A 21,934-nucleotide genomic window follows, 5' to 3' on the forward strand; every position below is an offset into this window, starting at 1 on the left:
CAGGCAGCAAAAGAAAATAGTTCTCTTTCTCTTTTCTTAAAATTAAACTAAACCTATAAAGGATATTGTCAATGCTGATGATTCAATAAGACACGTTCTGTTATTTTGTAAACACATCAGATTAGAGTTTTATAGCGCCTATTCCCAGACTGTCTTGTAGAATTTAAGCTATATATTTTTATTTTTATGTGCTCCAGATAAAAATATTTCTATATTTTTCATAGGCCTGTTTTTAAATTAGTGTTTGATGGATGTTAATGTTGCAAAATGGGTTGATAATGGTGATGTATAAACAAAATATATTAATTTCAAGCTAACGCTGTTTCTCTTTGACTGTTTGTGTGTGTGAGGAAAGAAGAATTTAAAGATGTGACACGTGTCTACATGAGACCTTATAACCTTATTAATAATATATAATAATATGTTAATATATTGTAGTTAAATACAAGCTAAAATCAACTATTCGCAATCATTGTGTTATTAGCTATACCATGTAAAATACCGCTAAATAAAACGATGTATTATTTTATCAGCGTTTATAAGCGATATTACTAATGCCATCGCAGTAAAATGCCATTGGGCAACGGCTCCTCTCCCTCGGCCTCTCAGCCAATCAGCTCTCACCGCTTATAACGTAACTCTGATTAGTCACGGGCTGTTGTGAATCGCAGGCCAGCGGCCCGACAATGCCAGGCGGGGGAGCCCCTTTCTCAGCAACACAGCACAGCATCACCGCCTCGCCTCGCTGAGAAAAAGGACAGGCAGGAGAGAAATGCAAAGGGATGTAAGATGGCAGAGCTACAAATGCTATTAGAGGAGGAAATCCCTGCCGGTAAAAGAGCACTCGTGGAAAGCTACCAGAACCTGTCCCGGGTAGCGGAATACTGTGAAAACAATTATGTTCAGGTAAGAAACGCCTAAAAACCGCCTTTGCATATGGTGAATTTACTGGTTTATCACCGTCGTGTCTGCGGTGTTGTAGTGGGAGTGAGTGAAACCACAGGGGCAGGAAATGCTGGTCGGAACGAAAGCGACTATCAAATCGCTAGCTACACCGAGTGGTCTTTTCTCCCGGTACGCTGGTTTAAGGGGCCGCTCGGTGCCATGTCGGGCATGGCTGTGTTTCGTTATCCCTCTGGTTTCTGTTTTTTAAAGGGTTTCCTCGGTGAGCTGAGAGCTGCTGGGGGCTTTTAGAGGGTGTGTCGTTGTTATGACTAAGTAGGTTGTCACTGACTGCATTCTGTGGTAGGTACCTGTGAAGGAGGCTAATCTCAAAACCGATTTTTTTTCCTTCTTTTTTCCTCCCTACGTGACTAAAACCGCACGCTCACCGCACGTGAAAACGGCATAACAGTATTATAAAACGAAAAAAAGGCTCGAGCCTTCCCTTTGGTCGTTTAAAATACAAAAGCTAACAATTGTATGTATATTTTTGAAAATGTAATACTGTCACAGAGCGATTATTATAACACATTTATTCACTAGAAACTCACTAAAACTGTGGCATATTCACGAATTAGCCCTTCCCTTTAGCCATTAAGCACTGGATTTAAAGGCATTTCTCATCTGTGAGCTTTCTTGCCAGTTTATACATCACAAAGTAAACCAAGTGCTAAAGACTTTACATGCAATTCGTCCAAGTCTATAAATGTGTAATGATCCTGATATAACGGTCTACTGCAAAACGTGGCCCCAGAGAATGTGTGTGTGGATCTTATAATGCCTGTGATTGCATGCATGGTGCAGGTTAATGAAAGGTGTGCCTGCTTGTTTTTTTTGTGCTTATATTCACTAAATATTAAGTCAAAAAATCAGTAAAGCATTGAGGCATCTGGCTAAATGAGGTATTAACAATAAACCTCAGTTGTTAGTCTCCCACAGAGTGCATTGAGTAAATGTGAGGAATACTGGGAGCTGACATCAAAGTGGCTTCAATGGTCTGGTGTGAACAGAAGACCACTTTGAATCAGAAACTGCGCTCCAGCTTGGCAATTTCTTCGTCACCGTGCTGCCTTGAAAGCCCACAGTAAAAGCACATCAGATCACTTTACCCCGGTTGTCATCAAAAATGCAATGTAGGTTAGACTGCTTGAATGCACGTTTCCTACTGATGGGCTTACACGGTGTTGTGAGGCAACACTTTCAGAGCTAGATCATGCAGGAAGCTATTATTCTGCAGATCAGTTGGACGGTTTGAGAGGAAATGGCATGCACCTGGTGGCAAACTTAGCTGCTTTAAGAAGCAGGAGCTTAGAGGCTTTAGTTTACAGACCAGGTGTCATATGTTGTGAAACAGGAATTTGGAGCACTCAATAAATAATAATAGCAAAAAGACTGTCACATCAGATTGATTCTTTTGATACTGATAAACTAAAGGAAATGAAAAACCAATTGTCATGGTGTCGTTTCAAATTTATTTAGGTTGTGGAATATAAAGGTACTTCACATATGAGCTCATCAAAAATGCAAATCCCTGTTCATCCATCCATCTAAAAACAAAACAAAAAAGGAATCCCTTTTTATTTATTTTTGATTAATGAAACATATGTATTTGTAGTGGACAGTGAGGAACAAAGTGTTTTGTGGCACACCTGTTTTTAATGCAGTGTCTGTTCTTAGCACTACTGAATGTTGCTCCTGTCAAAATCCCAGCACCACATGAAGCCAACAATAAACCATGTAATCATATTTTGTGAGTCATCTGCAGAAAACACAGGGATGTTTTTTTGGAGCCAGCTGGTGTCACCCAGATAAGATTTACTATCTCCATGAATCATTTATGTGTAGGTGAATGAGACAAAGGCACTAAGGAATAACTCTGTGCATTAAGAGATTTGAAGTGTCATATAAGTTCCACATTTTTATCAGGCCTTAATTTCAGAAAAATATCATAAGCTTATATATATTTGAAAATGTTTGAAAATGATTGTGTGCTAGTTTGATTCCCTTTCACTGCTGAATTTGAAAGCCCAGGGCTGCTGCTTGGTTTATTTCCTACATCATGGCTGGAATATGAAAATGCTCGCATGTGTGTGGCTTTTCCCGAATAATGATTTCTTTAGGGACGTTAAAAACATTAGCTCAGATCCTGCGTGCATGTAAACACACTTGACAAACACAACAGGGAATGAAGGGGATTGAGAGTATTATGTAGGCCAACGTAGCTTATCCTTATATTGTGCTGGGTAAAAATCAAACACGGAAAATGCTAATGTCTTCTGCCTTTTGCTCCCAAGTTGTCAAACCACGTTATCAGCTTGGATACAGTAGCTCTGCATAATCCCATGTGGACAGTTTTTAAAACTGCGTTCATAAACTCACACAGTCACCTGAAATGATGACGCTATGTAAAAAAACAAACTGCATGCCATGATATGTAAATCTACCCAGGCAGGCTGCAGGAAAAAGACACAAGTTTTATTCTTAGATCAGAAGCTGTTTGAAAAAGTGTCACATACCAAACTGAAGACAAGAAAGCAGGACTCAGTTTTTTTTAGTAACTTTCTAAGGTCTTTGTGTATTAAAATAGCATCTCTCGCAGTGAAATTGTTCTGCTTTTTACAAACCCACTGGTGTGTAAATTGTTCTGAACATTTATGTTCTTAGTTTTGCTTCAGTATATCGTTTGTGTATGCGTAACCACACATATTACTCATTTCACCCTTCTGTAATATAAGAATGTTAGCCCTGCCAACCCCCCCCAAACTACAACTCACTCGACACCCCTCTGACTCATAGTGTTTTTTGTTCATAACTCCTGAGGATATTCTTGTCTCAGTATTGTATTTCACTGAATTTGCTTTATTTTACCGCATTGTTTAGATAGGAGTCTTCCACATACCAAAAAAGGAATTCCAATTAGAGCCTCTACAAAAAGCCTTTTGTAAACTTAATACGAAATCCCAAAGAGAGTGGACAATGTGTATAAGGGAGATGTGTGTGTTTCCGTGCAGTACTAGTTTTAAACCTCTTTGTGCTCGTGTTAAGCTCATGCAAGAATCACTACGTATCCAAGCACTGTCCTAGCATTGCTTCACATGTTGTGTGTTAATAGCTCTGTGAGGTCTTTCAGTAGTCATCCAGTGAGTTATGTAAGTCAGCCTTTCCCAACCTAAGGTATGAAAACCAGTTTCTGTGCTAAACTCGCAGTGGGTCACAGAGCAGGTGGTTTGGTGGTCATGTTCAAAAGTGCTGTCATGGTGTAGGTGTTTAACCTCTTGCTACCAAGCACACGTAAACACGTGGTGGTTTGGAAACAGCTTGCATGTGATAACTGATGTATATAGTAGCTGTACAGCATACAACACAGCAGTGAATCGGCCTGAATGCTTATGAACTCTTCATTTAAAAAACTATAAGGTGAGACTTCAACATTTGAAAAACATTTGCTTATCATGATAAGTTTAGCCAATCAGCAGTCCGGAAACAGGTGCAGGCACCCTGATCTAAAACACAGCTTTTGGTGAAACCGTTGCATGGTGGCAGGACATTAGGTCATCACAGTAGCATCAGTGAATGTGTGACCCTGTAGGCACAGTTTGTAAATAGGGGTTGGACAGAATATCAATGTCAGCAAATCAAAATATTGATTATCATGATCTAATAATTAATGATAATTGATTAAAACATTCGTTGGCATTCTTGTAGTCTGCTAGGACAGGTGGAGCTTAATCATGAAGATCATGACCTGAGGCAATCTTAAGTGTCACATTTCTGTTTTTGTACACATTACAGAAGCAGAACGATATATTGTTTATAAGTCAGGTGTAGATTGTGTAGTAGTTGTAAGTTGTAGTCTTTCTGTGGTAGTTCGCTGTTGGAGTGCTTCAATGTGTGGCCGCATTCTCCCGTTTTGTTTCCAAACTATAAATATGTCCGTTCAGTCACATTGCTATTTAAAGGCATCCAGAAGCAGATGGTTTGCACAGCCGGGTGGAGATTTGGGAAATGTCCTGGCATTCCTGTTTTCTGGGCTCAAATCCCACTGTGCACCTGTCCCATGTTGCCCGTCGGAGTTGTTCGGACATTGTCCCAATTTCAGGCTGTGTAGTAGTCCACAAAGCCTTTGCTTCACAGAATCACAAACTTTTCTCCTTCACTTCCCTTCAGATCGTAACATGGCTTTGCAGTTTAAAACCAGCAAAGAGAGGATGTCAAATACTATTCCCTGTAGACAACTGCCCTCTCACTCTGCAGCTCACACAACTGATAGGAGAGGAACAATTACAGTACAGCATTTTGTCTTGCTTTTATGGACTTTACACCTTCCTTTCTTCTGCCAAATTCTCCATTTCTTCCACCCACACACATTTCCACTGACTTGTTTTTTACATCAGTTTGTTCTTCTCCCTCTCCCTGCCAGGCTCAAGACAAGAAGAAGGCCCTGGAGGAGACCAAAGCCTACACCACTCAGTCTCTGGCCAGCGTGGCCTACCAGATCAATGCCTTAGCAAACAATGTGCTGCAGCTGCTGGATATTCAAGCCTCGCAACTACGACGCATGGAATCGTCCATCAACCACATCTCCCAGGTACGCACCACAACAGATTCGGTATTTGTGCATGGGATTTGAATCATCAGCCAAGAAGGCCAACTCTGATTTTAGCAGTCTAATCGCTGCTTTATCCATCAAATGAACAAAGATAGGTTTTTCCTCTCTAGATAAAAGTTATTCAAGTACAGTAAAATGCCACAGTCTGCTATTATTCAGTGTCATAATACCAAACTGCACAATGGCACATTCATGTATTATAAAGACTGACAGATATGGCGGGGGCATGGATCATGCTGGAGCTGCCAATCCTCCACAGTCCCTCATCAGTCCCGCTTGCTTCATCAGCAGTCCTCTCTCTCTCCGTCTCTGTTCCTCTGTGTGCGCTTCATGCGGCCACCCTGCCTGTCAGCCATTGAATGTCCCGTCCCCTCCCTGTGCGCTTCATTAAGCCTGTCAGAATGAAGTGAAACCCTGACGCCAGCACTCTAGCTTGCATTTTCAGCTCCCACTTTACTCTGCAAACTGCGGAGCGGTAGCAGTCAGGTGCAATCTCACAGCGGACAACCAAACACTATTCTCAATCCTTTAAAGGTGCTCAGTAGAGCTTTACTTCCCCTACTTGATGTTTCTGCTTCACACCCAATGGCACCCTTGACGTGCAGCAGCACAGAAGAGAAACTGTTGAGTCAGTACGTTCACCTGATCGTAACTGAGAAGCGACTTCTATCAGCTTTAGTCTGGCCACAATGTTTCACTGCAGCCTTTTTTGTCTTTTCATAGCTAGAAAAACACTCGTTTCACCACTAGATTGATTCTAGTAGTCACATATTTTTCTTTCTGTACTGCTGAAGCTGTAAAAGCAAAGTGAGGCCATGCTTTTTATTTTGTTACATGGCATTCTGCGAACATATCTGCCCTTTTTCACAACACCATCAAAGCAAGCTTGTGCTATACATTTCAGAGAATTAGGTTTTTAATTTAAATTCTGCAATTTGATTTACAGGCAATCAAGACAGCTTCAAAAAGATTCTTAGACAGGAAACCACAACAGCATCTTATGAACAAGCTAACCGGTTATGTCTTTTTTAGTTCATGCAAGCTGCCTCGCGTGCGTGAAAATCTAATAGCAGTCCATAATACTGCATGCCTTCTCCATGGCTGCATTTATTTGACACCATGCATGAATTGAGTCCGTGGATCCAGAAGAACATCTGGATCTAGGTCAGTTTGGAATACTTTCACCAAAAGTGTTTCCCAATTTTTATTCTTTCGGTTTGATATATATTCATGAAGATATGGCACAATGTTTTTTTGCAACGATAAAGAATCCTTCCAAAAATGTCTTGATTCAGATTAGTGTATGAATCGGCTCCAAAGGTTAATTTCCTCCAGGGTGGGGCATGCCACACCTCTGATAATTTTTTCATGCAAAATGGAAATGCAAAATTTAACCACAAGTAAAGAAGCAAACAAAACCAGTCTCATAAACTCAATGATGGGGTGAAAAAAAATGCATGCCCCTGAAAACACAGATGGCTTTAAATCTGCTTGAATCGTTTAAAAGTTCAGGAAAAGATCATTAACTTTACATATACCCCATAATGGCTTTTCTCTCTACACAAAATGAATATTTAACTTTGCTTTGCTGTGGCACTTTATCAATTTATCATTCTAGAAAGAAAGGTGGGCAAACGCTGCTGCCAAACCCATGTCTGATTTAAAAGGCCTCAGCAGAAAAGTCTTTGGCAGAAATATACAGTACAGGCTAATCCCTAAAATGCAAAGCAGCAGCATGTCTAATCAAAGGAGAAATCTGAATTAGAACCTGAATTAAATGGTTATGGATAAAAATGGACATGCTTCCTTTTGATTTTGTTGGAGATCTGAAACTCTACACTTTGGTTTCTTTTCCACTTTCACTCTGTCTTTTCTTTCTGATTTATCTCTCAGTTCATTCCCCGAAATTGTCATCCATCAGCTCAATGACCCACTTGTGCCTTTTTCAGCTCCATTTCAGTTGGTCCAATCCTCTTAAGCGCAGGATCAACTTCGCATTACTCTATATTGCAGTGTAAATTCAAAAGATTGTGGCGACACATTTATGGACACCTCTTTACCGTAAAATATAGCATCAACCGTATTAGTTGTTTGGATTTAGTTAATATCAAACTATACATGAAATCATTGACATATAAATTCATCGTTTACATGTCTTAAAACCATACTTGGTGCAGACATTTCAGCTCGCTCAGTTGCTCTGCAGAGAATGATCATCTGCTTAAGAACAGATTTAATAGAATGACACCACTGTATAGCTCTGGCAGTGAGAGTTACCATCTGTACCATCTGTTGTCAAAAACACACTCCACAGGGTTGAGCAGACAGGCAGATGTTTATTAAAGAGATTACAAAAGAAAATGAGATCGCAAAAGATCATGAAGGGCAGACATTGCTGTCGTCACTCATTAGATAACAGTTATGTCTCGATGCATTTAGCAATGTAAACACAGAGGAAATGCATACAGAGGAAAGTAGCTCTAAAGTGAAGTTTCCTTTTCTATTTCACCATTTTCTTCTCTTCTCAATCTCTTTTTAATTACTGTAAACGTCCCAGAATCAGCTTCTAGTGCCTCTGTCTTGTGTGCCTCTCTCTCATTTCTGTGCCTCTCTGTCCTTCTGTTTTTTTCACTCTCTCTAATCTACACTGCACCTCAGCTCGCCTGTTACTGGCAGGAAATGGGCAGGTCTTTTTTGTAACTTCCCAGCTGAAGCTGGGCGTGTCACTTCAGTTTCCTCTCCTAAAGAAAGAGCCTACAATATCACACACACACACACACTCAGATAAATAGATGATAGAGCTCAGAGACTTCATCTCAGACACAGTGAGAGGGTAGCACAACTTGACAGTTCTTCTCAGATTTTGAGTCTCTTGGTTGGAAAAATGTTTAAAGATAATTAAATGAAGCTCTAAAACACATGTTATTCTTATAGTATATTTCTTTGTGTCCATTTGCAATGTGTATATATATATATATATATATATATATATATATATATATATATATATATATATATATATATATATATATATATATATATATATATATATATATGAATTCCCCTCTCACCCCGGTCTATCCTTCAAGCTCGGGTCCTCTACCAGAGGCCTGGGAGCTTGAGGGTCCTGCGCTGTATCGTAGCCGTTCCTAGGACTGTGCTCTTTTGGACAGAGATCTGTTGTTGTTCCCGGGATCTGCTGGAGCTACTTGCCTAGCTTGGGAGCCACCGCCCCTAGTGCTCTCTCTCTCTCTATATATATATATATAAATAACAATTGTTGTAACATTGTTGTTACTGAATTGCTGTAAACAGATGCTGACTTTTTTTTTGTACAACTACATGTCCACTTTGCAGCTTTTGAATGCTGGTTGAAACTATATTAAGCAATAGAAGCTGGTGATGGTGTAACAGTTTTAAACATAGATTACTCTGTGCACAGTAGCCAAAAAATTGGTTGTGAACAGCGCACACAACAGAGCTAGAAGCTGTCAAATAACAGTAGTTCTCGCGTATTTCATTTACACATATTCTCTTTGAAAATCAGCTTCAAATTAAGTGTAATTGTCTTGAATTAAATTGTTGTCAACAACAGTTTTCACTGCAGTGCACTATGATGGCTCAGAAGTTAAAACGAGCCTTCGCTTTGGGCGAAGGTTGGTGGTTTGATCACCAGCTCATCCACTTGTTGATGTGTGTGGGCACATCAACATAATTTCATCATAGTATAAATAAATATGAAAGAATAAAAGCACATGGTTTTAGCGTTCAGTTACGTGCCGTATCACCTCCCTACATTAAAAGCAAATTTAAAGGCCCACCTTAGAAAACAGGAAGTGACCATATTATATTTTCCTCAAACAGACCGTGGACATCCATAAGGAGAAGGTGGCCCGCCGAGAAATCGGCATCCTGACCACAAACAAAAACACCTCTCGTACCCACAAGATCATCGCTCCGGGCAACATGGAGCGGCCGGTGCGCTACATTCGAAAGCCTATCGACTACACGCTGCTGGATGATGTAGGACACGGCGTCAAGGTAAGGAAAATATTCTTCATTGTGTTAAAATAAAAACCTTCTAACAAGGAGTAAGAGTAAAGTCGTCTCTGCACTATTCCACCATAATTACTACCAAACTGTTGCATCTGTCCATTACTTTGATAAATTGCCGTGTTTTCTCCCAGTAATCAATTTTGCCAGAGAGGAATACACATACTTAGTCAAGTTTACACCTGGTACTTGCATGTGAGCATCCTCACTGTCTGCATTCATAATTCATTCACACACTCCCACCCAGGCTGCGAGCTGATCAATACGCTGGCCTTTTAGTTGATTAAGCACGGAAACACTTCAGCCCATCCAAGAATAGCTGCACAGGCAAGAGTTTTTCAATTACCCAAGCTGCTAGTTATTAATCGACTGTGTGTGTGTTTTTGAGGGAACTATCATAGCCAAGTGTTACTCACACCATCACACTCTCTTCAAATTGTAAAAAAAAAGTAAAAATCTTTCAGTCTTTCTTCCGCCTCATTCTTCAGTTTTTTTTATTCTCTCTCCCCATGATCCATCCTCTCCTCGCCCCTCTCTTCCTCTATTTCACAAGACTGTGTGTCTGTGCTTGTGTCAGCGTGCACACACAGTTATACGCACTGATTGCTTGTGTCATAAATTTCCATAGTGCGTGTGTGTCAGTTGGCCTCTGTATCCCTTTCCCCTGGTCTGTCTCTGTTGAGATAGTGGCTGTCCGCTGATTTTCAAACATCCGCTGATTCAAATTCAAAAGCTAGTGTTTCCTCCTTTGAGAGCTGGCTCACACTGAGATGGATTTGGCATGGCCCACTATGCAAATTGAGCATCATTCAGGAATGATAGAAATGACAGATCTCTGCAGAAATCAGCACATTGTAGATGCAAGAAAATCTGCAATCTTTTCTTTTTTTGTCCATCTGGAAATCTGCAAAAGGAAACAGCAGTTCGTGCTTCTAAGACACGAGTCTACATTTGGATGAGCATTGTGAATGTAATGAAGTTGACTTATTTTAAATAGGTTTAGATAATCAGTTTGGGCTTGTGAAATGCATTTTTGGATTCAAAGCTCTCTGGCTGCTGGCTCCTTTTTAATTCTCTTCCTGGCTACTTGTGTATGTATGTAAAGGCGCTTATGAATGTGCATTTGTGCAAACGAGAATGTATACAGTTTGTTTCTCATGCACACATATATAAATCTGTGAACTGCTCAAAAAGCTCGACCCAAGAGACAGCATCCCAGACATTTTTTAATATGTGTGGCCCGACTAAATATCTGCACACCTGAATGTGCCATAGGTGTGTCAGAGAAAGACTTGCACAGTATCCCCTGCACATCATTTTGCTGTACATGTATTAAACTACAATCAGGTGTTTGTGAAATATAACAGCAAGCAAGTCAGTGTGCGAGAGTTAGATTTAATTTTTTGGTGGGATTTTATTTGGTGACTGCTGAAGTTTCAAAGTTAATTGACTTTTTCTTAACGGGTTAAGCAGGGAAACATTATCCAGGTTAGTTTTCTTCTTATATTTGACTTATGCTTAGTCACTGTGTCACTATTATTGTACTATAAGAATGAATGTGATTGGATATCAAGAAAGGATATCAAGATTTTAATGGTACCACTGCTCCTAGCAGTATGCTGTTGCTCATGGCACCTTGTCGCTATATTTAGATTTAGACTTCAAAATAAAGTGACAGTAGCTCATTAGAAAAGAAGGAAAATGGCCTTGACTTTGTTTGTATCTCCAACTCCAATCACTGATAAAAGACACTGCTCACTATTTTTTTTCTATGAAGTCAGAAAAATCATTATTGCAGATTTCTTTGAGATATTGTGATATAGTTTCGACCCCTATTCACTACTGTTACAGGCGCCACATAGAAATACACTATATTCAGAGGTATATTAATGCAGGTGTGGGGGTATGTTTGTAATTTTGCTTTCCTGCATTTATGAGTCTGGGCTGTGTTCCTGCCGTGCTGGGAAATATTAGCAGCTTATTAGCGCTCTATCCTCACAGCCCATTTCCTCTTGGCTGAGGTGGATTCCCTCAAGCTTTAGAGGAGCACTCATCCACCCCCATCCCTTTTCTCCCCCACGTCCAGGGGAATTTATCCACGGATAGATGGGAAATCATTCTCGAACTTGGAAAGACCCATTCATGCATGTGTGGACGACTGTGTTCAACCCCTCACCGTAATGGCTTTTTTTTTTGGCATTTTCTGGCAGTTACCATGGTGATAGGTTTAGCCACATTACAGCCACTCAGAGACTCTGTTATTTATGACCTCACACCACTTTCCTACCCAATTTTTTATTTTCCTGGTACGACACTTAAAGCATGTAGCTCAGCCGCTCCTCGACTAGACACTAAAGTGACTCTTATCCTGATTACAGTCTGTAACACAGATCCAGATACAGACATAGAGGGGACAAAACAAAACATAAACAGTGTTTCCATGTCCTTTTTTTTTCAAATGTTTGTGTACAAAGTGGACCAAAAGGAAGCGAGCTCTTCCTCTGTGTTGGTTAAAACCTAAATTGGGTTATTTGGTGTGACTTCTACTGCAGGCAGGTGTTCAAGTGAACATAGGAGTAACTGACATTAAAGGCTAGCAATAATAATATATAATAATCAGATAAACATTAAATGTATTAATGTTTTAAGTTGCCTTTTTCCTCAGTTTTATATTATTATAAATTGAACCTCCTTTATGCTGCTAGAATTTGGCTTATAATGAAGTATAGTTTGAACAGTATTAAAATTGCAATTATAGATTCAGTGTGATGAGCAGTCTGTGACCTGGAAAATTAGTAGCACACACACGGTAGTGGTTCACAGTCTTTCCCACATAAAAGTATGTTGTAGATTGTGAAATGGTCTAAATACACTCAACTGTATTCATGTGAAAAGCCTTACTTCACACTTGCTCTGAACACACCAATACACTCCCTTCCTTTTTTCTTCTTGATTCTCTGTCAGCATCATGTAGTGTGGGTACAAAGTTACTGTTACCAGTCTTTAACCAATGAGCTTGTTTTTTGTCTTCTCTTTCTGCCTGCTTGCACTCAGTGGCTTAAGGCCAAGGTAAGAGATGCTTGTATTTCTCCTCTTATTGTCCATAAATTGATGTTCAGAGCCACATTATCAAGGTGCCCATGAAGCCATGAAACATGTCTTTCTACCTTTGAGACGCATAGAAGGATGTGCACCTTTAATCAGTTACACATTTTTTTACAATAAGAAACTAATCGGATTTGGTGCAAAGGCAGTCCAATAAAGCAGGATCAGTGTATATATAATAAGATATTTCATGTGTATGTTGTATAATTAGATTTACAATCTCTTCATCCATCTATTACTATTAATCATACACTCTTTATGTAAGACAATAGACACCTTCATACTGGTGCTTTGTGTTTTCTCCATTCATACAGTACAGGTGAACCTCATCCGAGTTTGCTTGTTCATCATCGTTGAAATGACTCCTGAGAGTCAGGTTCATTGGTAGGAAAATCGCTACGTTACAGAAAAACAGGCTTTTAACTTGCTCTTTTTTGTCTAGCAACATGGGAACAATGCGGCGGGACGAGGGGGGACCCTTTCAAGGACCAACCCACCTTCACAGAAGCCTCCAAGCCCTCCCATGGCTGGTCGTGGTACCCTTGGGTAAGAACCTACAGTTTAACTTGCGTGGTGTAAGAGGTTGTGGTCCCATCTGGTCTCTGTTAAACTGGGGCTTCCTGCCAAACCAATGAAACACACAGTAGGTTATGAATGCAGAGATATATTTTAGCAAACAGTTCAAATGTTTAAAGTTTCCCTATTCTTTATTTTATTCTATTACTTTCATGAAACTGAAAACAAACTCTACTTTCCTCTTTCCTGTGTTCACCTGACTCCAGACGTAACACTCCCTACAAAACACTGGAGCCTGTGAAGCCCCCAGTGGTGCCAAATGACTACATGACGAGCCCGGCCCGACTCGGGAGCCAGCACAGCCCCGCGCGCACAGCGTCTCTCAATCAGAGACCCAGGACACACAGGTAGCACAGATCCATTTAAACTTTGTTTTCGATTGCTGTTTACCACGTTACAGCTGAACTACAGGTAAATGGGGCACAAATGTTAAGTATATGCATTTAAACCACTTGAGAGGAGTGAAATAAGCCGATGTAAGCAATAATGTAAAGAAATGACCAGAGCATTTAAAATGTGTTAGATAAAGTGAGACATGCTGCAGTTTGTTTTCTGTAGGAATGGGGAGCTTGTAACTTTTTTCAGTGAGACTGACGAGGCCCTCTAACCTGGTGCAGATATGAAGACAATGTGAAAGGGCTGATTAGTGTTTTCTTATTTAAAAATGCTGCTTTTTACATCAGATAACCTTCCTGACACTAGGGAAACACCAGTGTTTTTTCAAATTGAAATGTCTGGTTACAAAAAAATGTAAAAAATTATTAGTAAAATAGGAATCAGCAGATAAGACTTTTAAAAAATGAGATATTTACATTTCTTTATTAATTCCTTCAGTCTGTGTTTTTGACCTTTAGATCTCTTCCTTTTTTTCTACATAAACTTCTCTTCTACGTGCGCTGCAACTTCTTCGCAGAAATCGATATTGGTTGCCATAGTGATGGGCACATTGTTGCAGACAGAGTGACATATGAGAGACTAATGATAGGATGTCAAACTTTGTTATGTAATTAAGTTTGTCTCACACATTTCTACTGATTGCCACGAACTCTCCCCTTGCTCTCCGTGCAGTGGCAGCAGTGGTGGCAGTGGTGGGAGGGAGAACAGTGAAGGCAGTGGAGTCGGTGTCCCTCTAGCAGTTCCCACACCCTCTCCTCCCAGTATGGGGCAAGGTGAGTTCCCAGCGCTGCTGTGTCTCCTCGTCTCCTGCATGTGACTCTAAACTGAGCAAAGTTTTGCTTTAAATCTGGAATAGAAGTTGGGATAGATTTTTTTTTTTTTTTTTTAGAAAACTGACAGGATGTAGATTTACTCTTGTGTATTCTGTCACATTATAATAATGGAAAAAGTGCCGCAGGCATATAGCCTTACTGAAAATGTATATTTCATAACCATGTTTTTGACCTTTTGCTCAAACCAGTATTAAATATATAGTAAAGAAACTGCTATGCAAGAAAATTCTGACCAAGGCATGAAGGAAATCTGGGACACTGGGCACAGAGAGAGCAAGTGTAGTGGTGTGTTCAATAAAGTAAATTGAATATAAATGCTGCTCACACCGGCTCTCCCCTCTTGTAGTGGCCCCATCGTCGGCCTCTGTGCCCCAGGGCCCCGGCTTGGGTCCCATCCCCATGTCCCAGTTTGGCACCATCTCCCGCCAGATCTCCCGTCACAACTCTTCCACCACCTCCTCAGCCTCCATGGTGTCGGCCACTGGCACGTATCGCCGCGCACCCTCCGTCTCCTCCCAGCAGCCCCATCTTAACGGAGGCCCAACATACACTCAGAACCCAGGTAATGTCAAAGGACTCCTGAAGCACTTGGTGTTTAGAGATAATCTGCACAAATAGGTTCGGGAGCAAGAAGTTCACATCCTGTCCTAATATAATGAAATACGCATTTAGAATTTGGCCACTCATACTTCTGCGTTTGGTCCTCTTCGTCTAACAGCTATGCGGGCTAGCCTTTTCAGGGGCTAATGAAAATGAATGATGAACTGTAATAACAGAAGTCGGGGTTGTTGAATCCTCCCCACCTCTGCCCTGCTACGCGGAGTGTTACATTAGCTTTTCTAATTGAGTTATGACATTATTATTTTAGTCAGCTGGAGGAAGGTTCTTGTTCAGGGAGACCGGTGAGCAGGCAGATGGCATTTCAGGGTAGAAAATGCTCGCAGCTGCAAGACGAGGGAAAACCCAGAACATAATGCATATTTTCTGTCAAATGAGGAGAATTTATTTTGGCAGGCTTCTCTCTGAGCCATTCTCCTCTAATGGCTCCTCTCAAAGGACAAACTGTCTTTCTTGGCACAGAATACAGAAGGAGGAGGCTGTCTGTCTTGTCGAGAAGCGAGAGAGAGACAATGACACTGAGCCTGGTTAGCCACAGGCTTTAACTGAGACATTGCATAATCTTGATGATGTCTGCTGTGTAGTTGTTATAATTTTATGAAGCTAAAAGGTACGTTTGGACACGTGGTGGATGTTACAGAGGTTTAACAGCACAAAAAGCTGTTTCATTACACGATGGAGCTCATTGATCTCACAGGGTGTAGCTGTGGATAGATGTGAAAGCGCGATGGAATATTAGGACATTACTTCAGCGAGGTTACAGACGCCCTCTCGATACATGTGATTTATGAGTCAGACCTGGCATGCCTGTGTGTGACATCATGTCTTTGAGTGAGGACAGCTGTGTTTTTCTGTTTGTCTGTAGGGTTAATCTTACGATGAGACAGTGCAGCAAAAAGATTTTTAAGGGGAATGTATGCAGGTTATGTTGGTACAGTTTTTTTAACTGAAGGGTGTAGGTGAGCCAAAATGCTGAACTGCATCCAAAAATACTGCTCTAGTGAGATTCCTGCAAATTCTTTGAGAAGCCGTATCTGTCTTCCTGAAGCGTTATCTTGCAGCTGTAGCTGTCATGTTTCTGGGTCTGCGTCGTGCTTTGCACTTCTTTCACCGCGTTGAAAACGCTGCAGCTTTTGCGTTTGATTTTTAAAACAGATGCTGATGAGGTAGACTCTCAGGCTGAGATTAGATGAAGGCCTGTTCGGCCCAGCTTGAAAAACGCAGCACAAAAGAACACTGATTGGAAGTTTTCAATCGAGTTGCTCAGCAATGCTTTCTGTGCTATTTTTGCTTGCTCACAAGCTTTTTGTTGTCTCCCCTCCCCTCTTTCTTTTGCAACATGCTCAATTTGGATTTTCTCTTCTCTGTGATGCCCTTTTGCTCTTTTTTCTGTGTCTTCTGTCTTTCTCCCTGTCCAAACACCTCCGTTGCTCTCTGTCTCTCGGCTGCTCCTTCTGCCTGATTGTTGTGGCTCCAGTGTCTGTGGCTCCTCCACCTCCTCCTCCTGTGGTCCAGCTGACCCCACAGATCCCCCTGACCGGCTTCGTGGCCAGAATGCAGGAGAGCAGTAAGTAGTAGAAAGCAGACAGAAACATACACTTATGTGGTATACCTGCATGTACCGTTAAAGTTAGAAATGTAGACTGTACAAACACAGCCATGTGCAAAAGTCACAGGTATGAACCTCAGCATGCACAAAATTTACGCAACGTCACCAGTGCACTAGACAGGGCTCTGAGCACATTTCAGGACCCACACACTGCTACACTCACACTACCTTATCGCGCTGGATGCATGGCTGAGGGTGGAGCACCCTCAGATGTCTGTCTGTTGCCATGGTGATAGATCACTGAAAGCTCTCAGTCCACTGAGGAGAGAAAATGTGACCCGCTGCTGCATCCTGATTCACCAGCCGCTTGTCTGCAAAGACGCAGAGATCAAACTATCTGTGTCTCCCTAGTTCAATGAACCGAAGAACAGTTCTGCACGAGTCATGGAACGACATGAACAATGGAGTTAGTGTGTGTAGTTTGCACTTTTTAAACTGGCCTTAAACTAATAATTATTGCTAAATCAGCTGGTGGCTTTTCTCTTGTTTTTCTGGTGCACAGGAAGCGGCACGTTTTATATTTCCACCACCAGCAACAGGGATTAATGTGCATGTGGAAGAAGAGCTGATTGGTTAGTCTGAACACTAATCACTTTGACTAAACAAAGAAAAGGTCTGCTGCTAAAAAGAGGTCACCTCACAGAAAATACTGATGTTTAACGAGCGAGTTCTTGTGAGAAAATGCCACAAAGAGAAGCACTTTACAGTTTTTCTCAAATGTTAAAACACAAAAGCCAATCCTGTAACCCAAATGACCAGTAGTCTAAACACATTTACTAAATGTAGCCACCATATTCCAGTACCATAAACACATGTCACATGAAGACACAATTCACAAAACACAACCCTCTGTACTCATAAATCTAAACACATTTTTCCTTGCTAAAACACATGTTGCAAAACAACTCTGCTCATATCCTCAAATGAAAGCCCATGTGATGCAAAATTCTTGCCACAGTCACCAATCTTTGAACACAGGGAACACACCTGGCGTCATTCACTACACACAATGACTCAAAATTGAAGACACTTGTTGCTAATGCTGTACCCACATGTAAAAGCAAGTTCAGAGTGCACAGTATGCTGAAGGTTCCAAACAAACACAATGGATGAAGGCAGAGTCAGGGGAAGAGGAATTTGATGCAGAGGAGGGAGAAGAGCTGGCCCTGGAAGAAGAGGAGCAGGCCAATGAGGAAGAGGAGTTCAAATGAGAGGAGGAAGAGGAGCGACCAACGAGGAAGAGGAGAAGGCCAACATGGGAGAGGAGAAGGTCCAGGAGGGAGAGCAAGACAACCTCGCACCATCATTACGGACGAGATGCGAGCAACAGCTCAGCGACATGATGCCGCACAGTGATTGTGGTGTGTGTGTGGTGTGAATAACGTAAATAAAAAAACTTCACACCCTGTTCCTTTTTTTTTAAGATTACTGTTGTGTGCAATAGATTCTGTTTTTGCATTGAGTTGTGTTACAGTAGTGTACGTACATGCAGGATTTTCTATAGATTTATACTACTCATATGAAACTCACAAATCTAAATGCCTAATCCTCTGCAGAGATCTACGACGATCCGTTACTGTATAGCTTCTAAAATATGCATTGGCAGTTATGAAACAAAGAACCTTCTCACAAATTGAGCATTGTGTTTTCAATTGTTTTGCTGTAGTGTGTAATGCTGTGTATAGTGTTTACAGTTTTGACAGCTTCGAGCTGCTCTCTTGGTGTGGGAGTTTGAGTTTTGCAGTGGGAAGGTGTGGTTGTGTTTATGTAGCTTTAGAGAAGGGTGTTGTGTTTGGACATTGGGGGACCTGGTGGTAACGTTTGTGAAATGTGTTTTAGCATTTGAGAAAAACTGTAATACTAGGAAAAAAACAAAGAAACGGGGACCAGTACAAGTGCCTTTTAATGTTTTTTTAATGGGAATGGTCTTGCTCTGTCTTTGCCTGAAGTATATTGCGTTACTAAAAGCCTAATGTATGTGGTGTTTATACAAGGGGAAATAAAACCAAAGTCAGCTATTGTTTTATAGCGAAGCGTTTTCAGCTGTTAACAGCTCCAAAGTGAGCTGTTGGACCTGTTGTAAAAAAGGTTATGCAGGCAGATTGGAGAGTTGCATTAATTTCAGTCCCCTGTGCCAGTTCTTTAATTCAAGAGCAAGCTTATGAATTAGATCAGATGTGCAGTTTCTCTTTAATCACTGGGCTCGAGACTACAAAGTTGCAGGGAGACCTGCTCCAAGAGGACTCTCTTAGCACGAGAACTTATTTGGTTAAAAGACTGAAAAAAGTCAGGGCTTTCAAAATCACACCAATCCACCCATTTTATCACGTCGTATTCTTGTGAAGTATGCGCTTGAGAAGTGCCGCTGTTCACTTCTCACTGGACGAATTTAAAAATGCAAATCATACAGTGTTACAGTACGTGTGTGGTTGCATAACACAGCTACTAAATGAATCCTGTCATTTAAAGAAAGAAGAAAACACATTCAGGTGTGATTAAGCGCCACCGTTACTTAAACAACTACAGGATAAACTGAAGAACATGGCTGGTAGTTGTAGTACTAGAAGTAATAAATAGAAAGACTGCAACGGCTACTGAGGACAACTGTGTCCAGGAAAGTTCAGCATCCTCTGAGAGATTTCACGTTTACAGAAGTGATACAGAGTGACTGTTTTATAATGTTAACTGAATATTTCGGGAACTGTAAACAGCCACTTGTAGTGCAGAAGATGTATTGATGTTTCACTGATAGGAAGTTTATAATAATAATAAATGATTAGTAAGTAAATGAGTGCCACGGGGACTTGGATCAGTGCTAGTATTAACTGATGCTGCAGGATCAGTGTCCAATTAAAAACTAAAGGGACCCACAGCTGCCCTCTAGTGAGCAGTTAAATCACTGAACATTTAATGTGTGTACACAGTTAGAAGACTTGGAATGATTTAGATCATAGTTGCTTGATAATTATATATGTTAAAATAAATATAAGAAACGGTGCATGGTGCACACTAGTCTCTCTGACCTGACCAGGCCATAACAGTAACATGTTGAAAAAATATATAGGATTTTGAAAGGTGAACACTATCACAGTGCAAGAGAACATTTTGAAATATCCCCAGACTGAGAGATCTGAACACACTCCTTCCTCATTATTTCTTTAATGCCTTATCACCTCTGCTTCCTGCCGTGCTTCAGTAACAGACAGCCCAGCCCCACCTCCTCCACCTCCCCCAGAGGACATTGGTGTCTTTGAAGAGCCAGCTCCCCCTCCTCCGCCTCCACCTGTAGACTACGAGGAAGAGGAGGCCGCAGTGGTTCACTACAACGATCCCTATGCTGATGGAGACCCCCAGTGGGCTCCCAAGAATTACTTAGAGAAAGGTTAGTACCCCGAGTTAATCATTGTATTTAGACTTTCACCAGTGCAATGAGCCATTTTACTGTTTTTTTCATTTTCCACAGTTGTGGCCATTTACGACTACTCCAAGGACAAGGAGGACGAGCTGTCCTTCATGGAAGGGGCCATCATCTACATAATCAAGAAGAACGACGATGGCTGGTTCGAAGGCGTCTGCAACGGCGTCACTGGACTCTTCCCTGGAAACTATGTTGAGTCGATCATGCACTATGCTGACTAAAGAAAACAAACAAAAAACCCCACACGTGATGGCGCTGCAGAGGTAATCCGTGAAGATGTACAGACGTATGCGGCGCAGCGATAGCAGTTCATACAGTTTGGAATGAAGTGCCATGGTGAATTAATAAGTAGTTTTCTTCTTTTGTGGGGAGAGGAAAGGGTTTGATCTGCCCTATTAAAAAAATAAATACATAAATAAGATGCCGCACAAAGTAGGAGGGTGTTGAAGCTTTGCAAGGCCTGTGTCTGGAAGTAAAGGCCTTTTTTTTCCACCACTGTCATCAAACAGCAACATTTTGCCTCACGACAAAATGACGTACATCAATAACAACTTCAGTGGATACAGAGTAAATCTAGATGTAGTGTTGCTTTTTCCGAGTATGCAGTAGATCCAGAAAGTGACGCACTGCTACAGTTTTACCGAGACAGTGTAACCGCTTTACGGTAAAGTGCTGCACACTTTTTCCTTCTCGTTTATTTGTACTGTAGACCATCAGACCAGCTCTTTCCTTCCTTTTGAAAAACAACGATCTTACATTATCAGAGACCTGAAAAGGACAAACGAACGTCATCAAGTGCATTAGGACACAGCTGAATGTGCCGTTGACGTCCAAATCACACAAGGTGTTTAAAAAATATATTAAGGAGGATAATGGCCAGAAGGAGCTGTGTATTCAGTATGCTCTCTGCTGTTGGTGGGGGTTGAAGTGAGTGTATAGACTGATTGCAAAAAAAAGAAAAGAGTTTCTTCTTTCTGATGGAGTCTCTTTCTGTTCTCTAACTTGTATATAAACTGTAATGTGAGAAGCTGCCAGTACAGTACATTTGTCAGTGTGTTTCACCAGTGTTTCCATCAGCGTCAGGGCGTGGTGCCAAGAGTGGATGTTTTGAGAATTTTTTACTTTACTTTTTACTTTATTTTTACTTGAAAATTAATTTTATTCATCACCCACAGTGCCATTTTAACGTGATTCAGGCAAAGTGGTTGTGTACAGGCATTTATTTTTCTACGTTAGGTCACAACTATATCGTCTTGATCGCCATCACTGTATTTGTCGATGCTGTCCAGCTACTGTAGCAGAGCGCTCACGTGCTTGCTGCTTCGTGACGCGAAGCAGAGGAAGGACTAAGTCGTGTGGCTTTCTTGGTTTTTTTTTCATGTTGTTTCCATTGTGCACTGATTAGTTAGCGGTAACTGTGATGACTTTTATTTCCATCATGGCTTTTATCACAAACACAAGCGTTGCCATCTCCAAAGTATCAACTAACCTTTAGGCTTTGTTTGTTCTTTCAGTGGTTGCTGGTGCGGTGCTTTACATTGGTGCTTAATAACCATAATCACCAACCCAAACAACCTCAAGTCCAAGACTCCTCCCACACAGAAATGTAACAAAGGATTTTTAGTGTCGTTATCGATCGTTTTGATTGTAATCCTCGGCCACTTTTGTGTTTGTAGTGAATGTAGGTGACTCGGCGATGGTGATGTGCTTCAGCTGGAGTCGCTTTATGTCTTTTTGTCCGTTCTGTGCAACACACGAATGACACCCGCTACCTG

The 21,934-nt window shown here is 41.1% G+C and overlaps 1 protein-coding gene across 2 annotated transcripts; it reads left to right on the forward strand.

Moving 5' to 3' along the window:
• The first annotated feature begins 659 nt into the window (after positions 1–659).
• Positions 660–21,932, forward strand: LOC146648550 (abl interactor 1-like). Of its 2 annotated transcripts, XM_085388513.1 has the most exons (11): positions 660–906; positions 5,363–5,530; positions 9,416–9,592; positions 12,659–12,673; positions 13,152–13,255; positions 13,492–13,632; positions 14,354–14,454; positions 14,861–15,076; positions 16,610–16,699; positions 19,938–20,123; positions 20,205–21,932. In XM_085388513.1, exons 1-11 carry the CDS (start codon positions 790–792, stop codon positions 20,378–20,380), a joined length of 1,491 nt encoding a protein of 496 aa, XP_085244639.1. In that variant the 5' UTR covers positions 660–789; the 3' UTR covers positions 20,381–21,932. The 2 variants fall into 2 exon arrangements, with proteins under 2 accessions (XP_085244639.1, XP_085244640.1); XM_085388514.1 differs by lacking the exon at positions 12,659–12,673.
• The last annotated feature ends 2 nt before the right edge of the window (positions 21,933–21,934 follow it).

Source organism: Rhamphochromis longiceps, linkage group LG18 (genome assembly GCF_057381845.1).
Source record: "Rhamphochromis longiceps isolate RC_006_pf linkage group LG18, R_longiceps_female_GT1.1, whole genome shotgun sequence".
Taxonomy (NCBI): Eukaryota; Metazoa; Chordata; class Actinopteri; order Cichliformes; family Cichlidae; genus Rhamphochromis; species Rhamphochromis longiceps.

Coding starts and splice junctions, on each gene's coding strand:
- LOC146648550 (XM_085388513.1), top strand. CDS start 790: ATGGCAGAGCTACAAATGCTATTAGAGGAGGAAATCCCTGCCGGTAAA. Junction 907..5,362: donor GTGAAAACAATTATGTTCAG/GTAAGAAACGCC, acceptor TCTCCCTGCCAG/GCTCAAGACAAGAAGAAGGC. Junction 20,124..20,204: donor CAAGAATTACTTAGAGAAAG/GTTAGTACCCCG, acceptor CATTTTCCACAG/TTGTGGCCATTTACGACTAC.